General features: G+C 38.5%; 1 protein-coding gene across 7 annotated transcripts in view; it reads right to left on the reverse strand.

Annotated features, from left to right (window-relative positions):
* Positions 1–15,797, reverse strand: part of PAM (peptidylglycine alpha-amidating monooxygenase) — a 233,852-nt gene that overhangs the window by 120,158 nt on the left and 97,897 nt on the right. For all 7 annotated transcript variants that reach the window (XM_054032538.1, XM_054032536.1, XM_054032535.1 and 4 more), the window contains exon 4: positions 327–384. In XM_054032538.1, the coding sequence (XP_053888513.1) occupies positions 327–384 (58 nt within the window). The remainder of the gene's footprint in view (positions 1–326; positions 385–15,797) is intronic.

Here is a 15,797-nt window from a genome sequence, read left to right on the forward strand (position 1 = left end):
CAGGTAAATAAACAGTCTGTTCAGTAGAGCGGAATTAAGTATCCAGGCATAGACAGAAAGCCAATACTTTACAAATGGGACTGCTTGGTATTAGCTGCTATAGGCATCTGCATGCAGCTCCTTAACTACTATTACTCATGAATCTCCCCAGATACAGTTTGTTATCTTGACTCTAAGTGGCTCTCTCTAGTTTGTTTCTGCATTAGACATGATGAATGCATTTTAAAAACTCTGACAGTAAAAGATTAAGCTCTTATGAGTCAAAGAAAGCTGTGGAGTGATTTCAAAAAGGCGGGATCAGGTTTTTCCACTTAGCTCATACTCACCTACATAGGCTTCCTCATCCACTGGCAGACGTAATGACATGCAGAGGTAGGTATCAGACTATTAAAGAAACAAAAGAATAAAAATTATCTTAAAATTGTATCTTGTTAGAATGGAAATAAAAGAATTCTAACATTGAAACTCTGCTCTACTGACACATGGGAACAAGCAATTATCCAAACTTACAGCTTCATAAACCTGATCATGGAAATTATTTGCTAGCTACGGCTATCAAAAAAAACCCCAACAACTAAGAATATCGAGAAAGGGAGACTAATTTCTTGCCTTCTAATCCAACCATACAAAGTAAATCAAAGGAGCACACTAAATAAAATGACACCTTATTGGACGTTTGAATAATTTTTCTCTATTTGACTGTAATCTATAACTTACTGCATTCTAGAAAACAGCAGCAAGTCATGGCTAGATACACATCTATCTGAATCAGTAATTCTTTGCTTGTCCCTAGACTTAAGTAAGTGATCTATTTCTGCCATGAAGCACATTAATATTGAAAATGTGTGCTAGAGCAGCAGCAATCTAAAAACTATACGTGCTTTATTAATGCATGCACCTCACTCCAATTAGAATGAATTGGAATGATGCCAGGGCATCAGGAAAAGAATATATTTCTTTAAAAAAATTATGGAAGAGACGAGAAGCAATACAAAATATTGTTTGCAGTTCTCTTCAACTGTTACTTGTACAGAACAATCACTTTCCAAGAGCAATTAGATCACTGCTCCCATGAGACATAATGAGACTGGTCCCATGAGATGCAATAGGAAGTCCAGCCATCACATGTAATTCATGGTTACCATCTTCAAGACTCTACTGATGCTTTTGGGGCTCTAAAACCTTTATTTTAGCATTAAATGCCAATCACTTAAAAATTGGAAGTGCTCAAGTAGATACTTCAAAATTAAACATGAACCACTAAAATGTCAGTTGCAGTCACTGTGAACCCAAGATAGTGGCCATGGTCAAGTATCAGCAACTGCTTTTGCAGCTATGAACACCTTGGGTCATATTTTCAGAGATGCTGAGTACCCACAACTCCAAATGAAGTCATTGGTAGGGAAGGAGAGGGGTGGAAAGAATGAACAAGAACAATGCTAAAGGAAGTTTTTCTATATGAAAACCTAAAGCTTCCAAAAAACACCAAAAGATAGCTTTTACATCAAAAGGACTGATATGCAAACATCATATTTTAAAGGAAGGTTGCCAAATCCATTGTTTATCCTGAGGGTTCAGATTGGATTTTAAAATCATCAAAAGATGGACTGAATTAAATGGAAATTTTTGGATCCCTGTCAATCTAATAATATCAGGAGTCCCATCAGTAGAATGGGCAATAACTTACCAATTCAGAGCATGGGGTATGCTTGCTATGGAGTGTGAACTATGTTGCAAAACCGAATAATGATGTGATGGACTGCACTGGCACCAATTAAATAGTCAATTCCTTCTTTGCCTGCCTGTTATAGGACAGGCGCCATAAAAATAAACACTGTCCAGCAAAAATCACAATTAATAGCAATGCTCTTCTATAAGAGCTTAGCCAAGGAGACTGTATGATGTATGAGTTGCTGCTATAGTAAATTAGCTTGTTACCATGGTTTCTTTATATCCCAACAGGTATCAGTTTGTCTCTGAGGCCAGCAATATCATATTTATATTATGGTATCAGATGAGGTGAAAAAAGAGATAGCATTCACTACTGCATTTTAACATGGACATTTTATAGAGCATAATTTCTTAACAAGAGAAATCATTTATTTTTATTAGACTAGCGCCCACAAGCTCCAGTAGGACAGGGGCCCCACTGTGGTAAGTACTGTACAAAACACATAGCAAGATAAAGTTTCTGTCCCAAAGAGCTTACAATCTAATTTAAGACAAGATGTAACAAAAATGTCTAAATAACAATCAGATATAATTGACAGGTGGACAGGTGTAATGATGATAAGACTATGTGGTTACATAGATCAGCTATGTTCACTATTAAATAAGAAAAAGCAATATGCTAAGTTGTTTTGTCTTTTGCCAGGAGCTAGGAAAAAGCAGAGAAGGACAAATGATACAGCTGATGTTGGGTGTGGTTATATATACTAGCTAGGTACCTTTGTGGAGTCAACACTGAAAACATAACTCTCAAAGGAACTGAAAGAGCAACACACTCTGCACATTACTTTTTTTCATTAAATCCTTGGGTTCACAAGCAGCACGTTTAAAAAAAGAACAAAAACAAAACAAAAAATAAACCTTCAAGTAAATCAAGAAACAACCTCTGTTCACTGTTTTGAAAGTCAAAAAGAACTAACAGGTGGAAACTAAAGTCAGACGAATTAAAATTAGAAAAAGGGCACAAAATGTTAATAGTGAAGGTGACTAACCCGTGGAACAAACCACCAAGGGAAACAATGGATTCTTTGTTTCCTGGATTTACAAATCAGCACTGGATGCCTTCCGGAAGACATGATTCAGCCAAACACAAGTACACTGCTTTACAGCCAAAATGCTTCTGAAATAAATGTAGTCAAACTTTACTAATTCTGGGTCACTGAGAACGAAAATGATGCTTAAAATTGTTGATTGGCTCTAGTTTTCAAGATATGCTATTGGATCAGTATATACGACCCTTGCCTTGGGAATGGCGGAGGATAAGTGAGTTATAAAGGGAAGGGATCTCAATTTAAACCAGAAATGACTAAAATACATCTTTGACTGGATCTATGAATAAATCTATGACTGGGTTTGGACAGTACTTGCTTTTTAGGCAAAACAATGAATGATGCAATCTGAAGCTGGTATTGCGTCATACATGATATGAATTGCATCATGTTATTCCTAGAAGTCATGGATGATGCAATCATAACGACGCTTACATCACTCTGCTGAACAAATTGCCCTATATCAGCTCTAGAAATCATACAGTGTTGTGCTCTCTTATTTGTCAGTGTTTGATTTTGCAAAGGGACACATTTCTGTTTAGCCAAAGTGAGCAGAGATGCCTCGTACTTGTGTGAACAGTGCAGATAACTTCTGCTATGTTTGTGGTGAAGTGACTTTTGCATCACAAAAGCGCAGTATAACCACTATGGTTAAGAAAGCCTATCACCTTTATTTTGGCTGTAAAATTGGAGATCAGGACAAGAGGTGGGCCCCACACATAGCCTGCAACAACATTGATGGTGTGATGGCAGCCCTCAACATCGTTCACGATACAGATGAGTGGAGACTGTTCATTGATTCATCGAAGACGAGTCTTAAAGCTGTTTTACTGCATAATGGCAATGTTTTGCCATCAATTCCAGTTGGTCATGCAGTCCATATGAAGGAAACCTATGACAACATGAAACAACTTTTGAGGTGCATAAACTATGACCAACATCAGTGGCAGCTTTGTGGCGATTTGAAGGTTGTTGCTTTCTTGCTTGGTCTGCAGACTGGATACACAAAGTACTGCTGTTTTCTCTGCGAATGGGATAGTCGTGCAAGAGATTCCCACTACATCAAGAAAGACAGTCATTGGAGCATGGGAGGAAAAGTGTTCAGCATCCACCACTTGTTGAATCAAGGAAGATTTTGTTACCACCCTTACACATCAAGCTGGGTCTGATGAAGAACTTTGTCAAGCCCATTGACAAAACACAAGCAGCTTTCAAGTACCTCCGTGGAAAATTTCCAAGGTTAAGTGAAGCTAAGATAAAGGAAGGTGTCTTTGTTGGTCCTCAGATTCGTCAACTTCTTCGAGATGATGCATTTGACCATGCACTGCGTGGCAAGGAAAAGACGGCATGGAAAGCCTTCCAGTTAGTGGCAATAAATTTTCTCGGAAACAACAAGGCAGACAACTACAGGTTGTTGGTGGAAAACCTCCTCAAGGCATACAAAAGCCTTGGTTGCAACATGTCACTAAAGATACATTTTTTGCACTCTCATCTAGATTTTTTTTCCACCAAACTGCAAAGCAGTGATCGACGAGCACAGCAAGCGATTTCACCAGGACATTGCAACAATGGAGAAATGCTATCAGGGCAAATGGAGCCCATCAATGCTGGACAGTGACAAGAGATGCTCCATTTAATGAATACAAGAGACAAGCCAAGAAGCACCAAGCAGACACTGAATAGGACTAAACTATGTACATAATAGTTTTTTGCCTTTTGTTTCATAATAAATTTTATTTATATAACCCTTTTGCTGATTTTTAAAGTGTTACATAAACAGGACAGGTGAAATATTATCATGTAAAGCAACCATAAACATATGAAAAGACCTAGGTTTGCAATTTATGATTAAAACTCTACTATCTACACAATATACATCGACATAAAATGTAAAAACTTAAATATCTTAGAAACAGTAGCCAATCAGTTGTTTTAATTGTCATATTTGAATTCAGCACATCAAAATACATAATAAATAGCAAATTTTATTTCTGAAGCAGACGACTTCTCAAAAATTGTACACTAGTGTAATTGGCCTCAGTACACGGGTGAAATTCTATGGCCTGTGTTACACAGGAAATCATACTAGATCAGGGTTTCTCAAACTTTTTCATACTGTGGACTACATCTTCATAGAGATCGTCTATTACAGCCCCCTCTTTTCACATTAAAGATGGATTAACATTCCTGTGTTTACATGGAAAGGTGATATTAGGAAACTATTTTATTTACGTTTAGCTTCTTTTAATTTACCACTGCAAGTAGAAATAAAGAGGAGAGGCAGCATCTTATGACCAACCAGCTCTCCACAGACTGCTCAGAGTCCATAGACCACAGTTTGGGAACCACTGTTCTAGATGATCTATTGGTCCCCCTTCTGGATTAAAAAAATATATGAATCCATGAACATCATTGGAAATTTAGGGGCATTAAATCAGGTGATGTGATGTACACTTGTTTTAGCTGTTGTTGAATCACAATGGTGATTCTCTGCCCTACTATTACAGTATGTAACCAAGTAGTACAATGCCGTGGGCAAGGTTTTCATTATTCTACAGACAATCCAATCTAACACCACACACATTCACACCCACTCTTTTTTTTATACTTTCTCTCACAATGAAGTGTTCTATATCTTAGCATATTGCCTCAGGCTCCTAAGTAGTCTGTCAGAAAACTCAGACTCTAACCTACTGAAAGAGGATGACACAGTAAAGGAAGGAATTAATCACAGCCATTGCTTTAGGGTCTCTCACTCTGGTACTCTGCCAGTCCTAAAGCAACAACCAAACTTGAAGGTCTTAGAATCATAAAATCATAGAAATGTAGAGTTAAAAGGAACCTAAAGAGATCACCTAGTCCAACTCACAGTGGTGAGGTAGGACCAAGTAAACCTAGACCATCCCCGACAGGCATTTGTCCAACCTGTTCTTAAAATCCTTCCAATGATGGGGATACCAAAACCTCCCTTGGAAGCCTATTTCAGTACTTAACTACTCTTACGGTTAGAAAGTTTTTCCTAATATCTAACTTAAATCTCTTCTGCTGCAGATTAAGCCCATAACTTCTTGTTTTACCTTCAGTGGACATAGAGAACACTGTCCTCTTTATAGCAACCATTAACATATTTAAAGACTATTAACAGCCCCGCCCCACACACCCCCGTCTTCTATTCTCAAGATGAAAGATGTCCAGTTTTTTTTAACCTCCTCTCATATTTCAGGATTTCTAAACCTTTTAACATTTTATTCGCTCTCCCCGGACCCTCTTCAATTTGTCCACACCTTTCTTAATGTGTGTCCAAAACTGGACACAATATTGTATCTGAAGTCTTACCAGTGCCAACCAGAGTGCGACAATTATCTCCCATGTCTTACACACAACTTTCCTCTTAATATGTTCCAGAACAATATTAGCCTTCCTGGCAACTGCACCACAAGATATGTCTACATTGCAAAGAAAAACCCTCGGCGCTGAGTCTCAGAGCCTGGGTCAACTGACTTGGGCTTGTGGGGTTAGGGCTGCAAGGCTAAAAATAGCAGTATAGATAAGTGGTCCCCAACCTTTTCCGTGGGGCGGGCGCTGGAAGACTAGCCGCCGAGTACCATGGCCGCCGGACAAGCAGCTGCCGAAATGCCGCCGTGAATCAGCATCAACAAGAGGCGTTGCTGCCAAAATGCCACCGAAATTCGGCGGCATTTCGGTGCTAGCGCTTCTTGACGTTGCCGCTTCTCTGCGGCATTTCGGCGGCTGCTTGTCTGGTGGCCAGTAGGGGGGCGCACATGGATGCCCCAGCAGGTGCCATGGCGCTCGTGGGCACTGCGTTGGGGATCCCTGGTATAGATGTTCACAGTGGGGCTGGAACCCAGGTTCTGAAATCCAATAAGGGGGGAGAGTCTGAGAGCTCAGGCTCCAGCCTGGGCCTGAATGTATACACTGCTATTTTTGTTAATATTGATTGTGTTAAGTATCTGGTTTACAAGCAAAACAGGCATTAAACACCTCAGCCTTCCTGATGTCTTCTATTATTAGCTCTCCTTCCATGTTAAGTAGAGAACCTTCAACTTTTTCTTTATAGGTCTCTTGCTTCCAACATATTTCAAGAATCTCTCCTTATTGCCTTTTATAACCCTGCCAAGGAGTAACTCATTTTGTGCCTTAACCCTTCTGATTTTGCCTCTAAATGTTTGTGCTATTCTTTTGTGCTCCTCCTAGCAATTTGTCCATGTTACCACTCTTTGTGGGATTCTTCTACAACTTTCAGGTCACTAAAGAGTTCTTGATGGAGCCATATTGCCCTCTCGCTATTCTTCATACCAAAATAGCTAGCAGTTGTGCATTTAATATTGTCTCCTTGAAAAACTGCCAGTTCTCCTGAACTTTTTATCCTCTTGGAGGTGCTTCCCATGGGACTTTACCTACCAAATCTCTGAGTTTGTTAAAATCTGCTTTTTTGAAGACCATTGTCTTTATTCTGCTGCACTTACTCCTTCCTTTCCTTAGAATCAGGATATCTTTCATTTTATGATCACACCAAAATTGCCTTCAGCGTTTAGATTCACAACCCATTCCTCCTTGTTAGTCAAAATCAAGTCTAAAATGGATGTCCCCTGGTTACTTTGTGCACCTTCTGAGACAAAAAGTTGTCCCTGATAAGAACGTATGGGACATTTTGAGTTTTACCAGAATATTGCTTAACTTCTCTCTTTTGCAATATAAAGCATCATTGGGAACTGTCCAGCTAAGGAATGCTTGCTGCAGACAATGTGCTGTTGGGAGACAGAACCTCAGCGATACCATCCCATCCCATGATTTCCCTCAGGCTCACTCATCCCCTCCCTTACTCTTCTCCTTAACCTCTCACTCTCTGGCTCTTCCCCCGAAAATGCAAACTTACTTTAGAGTCTCTCTCATCTTAAAAATCCCTTCACATAATAAAAGATCCAGAGATCACTAAATTAAATTAATAGATAGCAAGTTTAAAACAAACAAAAGGAAGTACTTCTTCACACAACGCAGAGTCAACCTGTGGAACTCTCTGCCAGAGGAGGTTGTGAAGGCCAAGACTATAACAGAGTTCAAAAAAGAACTAGATAAATTCATGGAGGATAGGTCCATCAATGGCTATTAGCCAGGATGGGCAGGGATGCTGTCCCTAGCCTCTGTTTACTAGAAGCTGGGAATGGGCAACAGGAATAGATCACTTGATGATTACCTGTTCTGTTCATTCCCTCTGGGGCACCTGGCATTGGCCACTGTCGGAAGACGGGATACTGGCTAGATGGACCTTTGGTCTGACCCACTATGGCTGTTTTTATGGACAATGGAGCACAACTATATACAATGTTCTCAAAGAATTAATACACTACTAGCCTGCAAATGTTACACAACCTAACACACAGCTGTTTGAGTCACTGATAATCTACTTGCATTTCCACATGCCAGATACTTTACAGACAGTGATTGGGAAATCTATGGGGGGGGGGGAGGGAAACCCTACACCAAATCACCATAATTATATGTTCCACCTTCCACCACTTCCTTTTTTAACTGTTCAGTAATATTTATGGAGTAGGTTATGAGTGCTGAAGAGAGGGAGGCAATATCTCCATACCAATGCAGTTGCTGGGCAGCGGTGCTGAATTCTGATGAGAATACTTTGTGTAATCTCAAAGTAATTAATTCAGAAAATTAACATTCAACCTTGTTTCATGTTACTTGGGTTAACTGTGCGTCATCTGTCTGCTTGGCTGCCACCATCTATCTCAGAAGTGACTGACCTTCAGTTATTTTGTATGTAGCTGGTGTTGTAATAATTCGGCCTACAAATTTATCCTAATTGCGAGCTCAACTCTGGGAAAGTGGATGTAAATTTACAAAATGTTTCAATAATCTGTAACAATAAATGCTGATGGTAAAAAATGCAAAAGGGAGTCAAAGACTAAACTAGTTCAAACTAAAAGGCCTACTGATATAACTCAAAGACTGTGTTAAGATCATGTCTGGTAAACAAAAGAAGTGTGGAAATCAATGAACCAAAATTTAGGGTCTTTAGAAGAACAGACTTTAGGGAGAAAATCAGTGACATGCAAGTGCAACAAGTGCTGACTGAAAGAAGGGAAAGGCACAAGCTTCACCATCATGTCTGCCACCCCAACTGTCTCCTGAGACTCCAGCATCTACCATAATACCATTGGGCCTTCACTGTTTTGATCCCGAGAAATGTTCTGGCCAGGCTAGGGTTGCCAATTTTGGTTGAAAATATCCTGGAGGATTCATCACATGGCAATCTTTAATTAAATATTTATCTTTAATTCCTGGAGACTTCGGGACAATCCTGGCGGGTTGGCAACCCTAGGTCAGGCCAACGAGAAGGACCCAGATGATATCACCATCTCCACCAACTTCAGCTAAAATCCATCCACCACCTGGAATGTGAAATTTTATCATCTCCTCTGCCGATGAGTCCTATTCCTTCACTGATGCCTTATTTCGTCTCTTTCCTATCCCTCTTCTTTTTGCTTCTGTTCAGTAAGAGTTTGGCTTACCCAGGCAAGACTACATATTCTGTAACACTGCTGTAAGCCTGTGACCAGAAAGGCAGCTAAAAAGCAATGCCCTAACCAGTCCAATGTTTGTACAAGTTTGCTAGGTCTTGAGTTGCTAATAAGACCATTTCCTGTGCCTCTGTTTTTCAGCAATGAAACTGCAAGTCAAAGTCAACACCAGAGACAGAAACTGCATTTTCTATCTTTACTGTTCTGTTCTCCACCTTTCTTGCAATTGCCTAGTTTTGTCTTCTAGAAATGGGATTGGATTTTAACAGCAGTTTATATAGGCTGGAGCTGTTGCTAACTTTTTCCCCCCAGAAAGAATATTTATTAACATCTGAGACACTGTCAAACAAGGGTTCTCCCTCCCCCTTCAAAATGTTCTCTATACCTAAAGAGAAAGGGAACAAGGGATGTTTTTAAAATGAAAGACTTATTTAATACTTAACATTTTAAATGCTTTAATTCTTTCCCTTCTTTTCTATATCTTTAATACAAGGCTAAAAGGATGTTTAATGGTGAGTTTGCTATGATACTAAGCAGACTCAGGTCTCCATACACCAAACCCTGGACCTTGTTTTAGAACTGTTTAATATTTGACAATTTCCAGGTCATGTTAACACCTTTGACTCACTGGGCCCATTTAATTAAAATTTGTAAAGGCACTCTAGAATAAAAGGAAATATATAAAAAATAAGACATTTTAAAAGATATTAGGTGGCCAATAGGAAAATTGTTCTAGTTACTAGCTGACAAGTGGCCATGTTAACAAGTATCCTCTGTCCCTCCCCCCATATCACTCTCTCTCTCACACACACACACACAGGCTTCATTCTCTTCTTAAGTCTCATAAAGGTTGTGGAAGTGGGTCATTAAGAGGACAATTAAAGCACAGAGAATGACATTCCAGAGGTAAATCAGCTGTGCTCCAGAAACTACACATTCACTTACACTGGGAAAAAAAATCTGTTGTTGCTCCCACATTCCCTGCAATAACGTTACTTTTCATAGTAAGAGTTCAGGAATATGTTTGCCAAGTTTGTGATGCATCAGATCATATGCAATTTTGTCTGTGCAAATAATGTTTTTTTAAAAATTGAACTATTTTGGCATATTACTATTATTTGTGTCTGGAATACCCATGTTTGGGTGCAGAATGGAAAATCTGTTCTTGTCTATTTGAAAATGGCTTACCTTGTTACTGTCTGCCCATTGGTTCACATTCTAGACATTTTGCCAAAAGTGAGTAAAAACATTCAGGGAAGGAAGAACTTAAGGAATATCTCTACAGAGTACTTAAAGAGATGTACAAAATTCAGGTCACTCCTGTTAGAAACTGTATTAGCCAGCAGCAACTGGTCAAGTTTATAGTCTCCCCTAAATCCATGAACCTTTGACCAAGACTCATATTTTTCTTCCTACATGAATTCCACTCGTTCTGCCTAGGAAGCTGCCATTTTTCTAGTGAAGTGTACTTTGTAACAAATGGCTTGGCTACTGGTTTTATAAACCTTCGATAATTAACTTGATATCTACCTATTGAGGGTTTAAATACATTATTTCCCATTTACTAATTGGTAATAAACAACATCAGCATGATAGTTTTAGTAAAACTCTGAGTGTGTTTTAAGAATGTTTTGATGACTTTTCTTACATCCATCTAGTACCAGAATTTCTTTTTGGTTTAGGATTTGAATAGGATGATATTGTTACTGCTTAAAATTGGCAATAGTCAGATTTTGGAATAAGGGCTGGGTCTGTTTTTAATACTACCTCATCATTGCTGAATACAGCATTGGTCCTCCATCAATATGACACCTAGTTCTGATATCCTGTGTGGAGAAGAGAGATTTCTATTTTGAGAATGTGTGGACATGGCTGCTTCTGAGAAGGATCTATTATTGGTGCAAATGAGGAAAGCATTTTAGATTTCATTTGTTAAATGAACAGAATTCTTAATCGAAAAATGATTTCCTCTAAGGCTGTGACACAATATGGGAACAATGGTGTCCTCCAGAAAGGAACCTAATTATTTTATTTAAGAGGTTACACCAAAACTTAGATCAGACTTGCAATAAAAAATAATGGATCAGATTCTCTGCTGGTGTAAACTGACATAGCTCCTTTGAAGTTAATGAAACTACTTTGATTTACACCAGTTTAGGATTGGGCCCCAAAAGATGAGCTTCTATTAATGAACTTGATCCACATTATTGGTGAAAGCATTTCCTGTGAAGCAGGAATAGGCCCACTTCCTGTCACTAAAACTCCAACTAGCCAATACTGGTGCTTGGTTACAATTATTTGGACAGACCAATAGAAGGAAGCCCACTTGTCTGACTGGCCCCACCCCATAATTATACAATGGCTGCGAATGCCAGTGTGCTTTGGGTCAGCCATCTCTTTATGTCAGCTTTCTCAGATGCAATACTGGGATAATATATTTACTTCCCTCCTACCCAGAAATGTTGTGAGGATTCATTAAATTCTAAGTTTTGTGAAGTACTGTGAAGAAAGTATCAATTATTACTAGCTCGAGGGCAATGATCTGTTCTTTAAGCCCTCTAACCGCGTAACCACAAATTCAAATTCATACCACGGTATTTTTGCCCATTTCATCAGTTCACAGTGAATAATTCAAAAAACCAGATGACTTACACTATTTCTCTTTATCCATCTTCCAAACTGCCAGTGGTTGATACTGATCTCTCAGTTAATGGAGACACTGCTATTAATGAACAATATAACCCCAGAGAGGCAAATGTCAATTGCCCTGAAATCTTTTGTCATTATTTCATATTAAATTATAAACAAACATTATGTGTATGATCACAACAGCAACAGCATGATTGGTTTGCTAAAGCTTGCTGTTAGTGTACAAATTGAACATGTTTATTCTTTGCATACTTAAAAACATTTTCATAAACAGCCTTCAACTTGCCGGACAGTGTTGTTTTTCATATTGACCAAATGTTTTAAAATTCATCTCCCCATCTATTCCCACTCACACTGTCTCTGAAAGAGATTTGTACATCTATTTTCATTCTATCTTTAAATGTACAAAGAACATAGCCCATAATGAATCATTTTCTTGTACTGCTACCACCTCTGTAACAATTTGCTGAATAAAGAAAGATTAAAGAACATCCTCCTAAAAATTAAATAAAATCTCCAGTACTCCTCCCAGATAAAACCCGTTAGGTATTGAACCTCCAGCAGTAAGATGTACTGAAGTCCTTATGTTACACATTTCACTTGTACTTCTCCTTATGTAACTCTACTATACAGAACATCTGGGACAAATGCCATCTGAGAGTTTTAGTACTATTAGTAATAAATACCAGAAGAGATTTACATACATATATTGCCTGAATTTGTACTTCAATGACCCTGTTCATAAGAACTGCTCGGAACTATTCCACATGAATGTTGCATTCTTTACGCAAAAGTGCAGACAATGCTCTTGCAACACAAAGACTGCTTTTCTCAGTTAAGGTACTCTCCTTAATCACACATAAAGAGACAGTTCTGAATGGTTCAACAAGGAACATTTGTAGTTCTAGTATGTAAAAATGTCACCATATTCAATAATCCAGAAAAAAACTGAAAACATTATTTAAAAGAGGGCACGATACTGCAGTGCCAATATGCTGCGTAAATTTTCATGTGCTTAACAATTCTGGTATTCAATTAAAACAAATGTATGTTTACCATGGTAACCTTCGCTTCACCATAGCCTACACAGGACTTATAAAATACAAAATACCTTTTCTCTTAAATGATCTCTCACACTGAATTCTGGCACACAGCATTAATAAATGGTTTGAAAACGTGACCCACAAGTTTTACCTTAAAAAAAAAAAAAAAAAAAAAAAAAAAATCAGGAAACTATGGGGGTATGCATGCAAGAGAAGAAAAAAAAAAAAACATTTCTGGTGACCATCAGGATGGCCAAGAAAGGACCCTTGTCAACTGTTGAAATGGGCCATCCTGATTATCATTAACAACGTTTTTTTTTACTCCTGCTGATAATAGCCCACCTTAATTGATTAGTCTCGTTATAGCTGGTATGGCAACACCCATTTTTTCATGTTCTCTGTGTATATATATATATCTTCCTACCATATTTTCCACTGCATGCATTCGATGAAGTGGGTTTTAGCCCACGAAATCTATGTCCAAATAAATTTGTTAGACTCTAAGGTGCCACAAGTACTCCTGTTCTTTATACTTTCCATGGGGGACTGTGAGCACCTGGGTGATAACCAATGCATTAGCAAGATAATTGGGGAGAATATAAGGAGAGGAAACAGGAAGCGGGAGGAGCTGAAGAGGAGTTCAGAATATGAACTTGGGCTGGGGAGTGAGGGCTGCAGGGAAGCCTGTCTTTGCAATAAGCCTGTGTTGCTTAGCAGACTGGGATCCCACAGATCTTGCTGTCATAATAGCGGAAGCGGCTAAAATGAATTTTGTTGCGGGCAGGACTGGGTGGGAGAAAATAAACAGACTGCAGTAATTTGTGGGGAAACACTTTAGAACTTTTAATACTTAAATTTAAGCGAGGGATAGAAAGATTTGATGTCTATTATAACAGGAGTTAAAGTATTTTTTACGTGGTTTAAGCAAGATTTGTTTTATTCTTTGAGTGGCAAAAATTGTGAATTCCATTTATATATTAACCAACCATTTTGTTCGTTTGTTTGTTTCTAATAGCATTTCCGGGTTCTAAGGTTTTTGCAGGTGGGCGCGGTATAAAAATGCAAGAAACAATGCGGGAGTTGTTGGCAGTGGGTATTGTAAGGTGAGATGGGAGTGGGATTAAAAAAATAGTCCCGCATTGGGCTCTATTGTACAGTATTGTTATGTAAGAGGGAAACAAATGCACACCTGGGTGAAAGACAAACAGCCTGGTGTGCATTTGTGACTGCAAAACCATCTGAACTGGCCATGCAGTGAGATTCACTGGATAGCAATGGAGGAGCCCTGAGACAGAGACCTATTAAACAACATTTAATCCATTGATAAACAGTAAATTTAAAAGTTTACAACCCCATATTTTATCCATTGAAACAAAAATGATTTTTTTTTACTTTCAAATTCTTTATCTGGGTCCAAAATAAACTTTTACATTAACATCTAGACTCCTAAAGCTGAAAGTTTGTAAAATACTGTGTGAAAGCTAGAGATAAAAATCTCAAATCAATCTAAAACACATGTAGATTAAGTAAATTAAATACACGGGACTCTGTAAACTAAGTTCTCCAAAAAAGACAACATAACTTACCGCACACTTGAAAGTAAAGGTCTGAACTAAAGACGTTCTTTCTTTCAGAAATGGTAGTTAGTTACATCTCAAGAGGGCTGAGGTAAAGAACCTTACTGAACTCTTATTGAATTAAAAGCTAGTAAATCTAACAAAAATGCTGTAAACGTGTGAATGACTAATATGGAATTTTTATTACTATCACACATTCTATTGCCACTCAAAGTGTTGTTTTTTTTCAAGCTAACCAGATTGACACAGTAGGTGGATTTCTCAGAGCAAGTGGGATCTGGAGTGTTCTCCCAAATATGGGAGACCTGGAAAAATTTTTGTATTTCCTCTGCCCCTGCCCTCCAAAACTGCCAGCTCTGATTTGTGTATGACTCAGAAAACCACCCTTTGAGCTCTGCATATCTGTGATCCGCCTTGACCATACTTCACTCCTGATATACAACATTCTTGGAGAAAGGGAAACTCTCTCCAAAAGCCCATCTTTGATGTAAGCCTGATTCTAAAAATCCTCAGCTCCCTTAAGTTCCTCAGAAAATTTAAGATTACATTTCTCATGTACATTCTACTACAGGGGGAAATATTAGACTGGGAGAGTGATGAAAGGGGTGAGATAGGCGGCCAGGTTAATTAGCAAGGCATTTGAAAGTTAAGAGGGTTTTTATTATTTTTAAAGTGCTTTTTCTCTTTTAAAATATTACTTTTGGGGCATGTCATCTCTCAAGCACCCTTTGACCTATAGGCTCTAAAGTAGTTTTATTCATCTGATTTCAATCCTACACTTATGCCCATATGGAAATTTTGAGGGAACTTGAGGGTTGGAACTTACTTTCAGATTTATTTGCTCTATGGACTGGAAACTCAGCCCATTCCATCCCTGGCTGGTAGAATTTAAAATTTTATCAGTGGTCTGACATAATGTTTGTTGATCATGAGTTGCTGTCAAATAAATTCAGGAGACATCTGGGCTTTGGCAGAATTTCAACAGCTCAAAATACAGAGGTGAGTGTCTAAATAAAGTCAAATGCAAGGCCCTAAACGTAGGAAGAAAAACAAGTAGGGCTTATTGACAACATGAGGTACTGGATCCTAGAAAGCAGCAACTCTGAAAAAGCATCAGGGATCACAACAGATAACCTATTGAATATGACTTACCCTTGTGGCACAAAGGGCTAATGCCATCCTTGGATGTACAAA

This window comes from Malaclemys terrapin, chromosome 6 (assembly GCF_027887155.1).
Source record: "Malaclemys terrapin pileata isolate rMalTer1 chromosome 6, rMalTer1.hap1, whole genome shotgun sequence".
NCBI lineage: Eukaryota > Metazoa > Chordata > Testudines > Emydidae > Malaclemys > Malaclemys terrapin.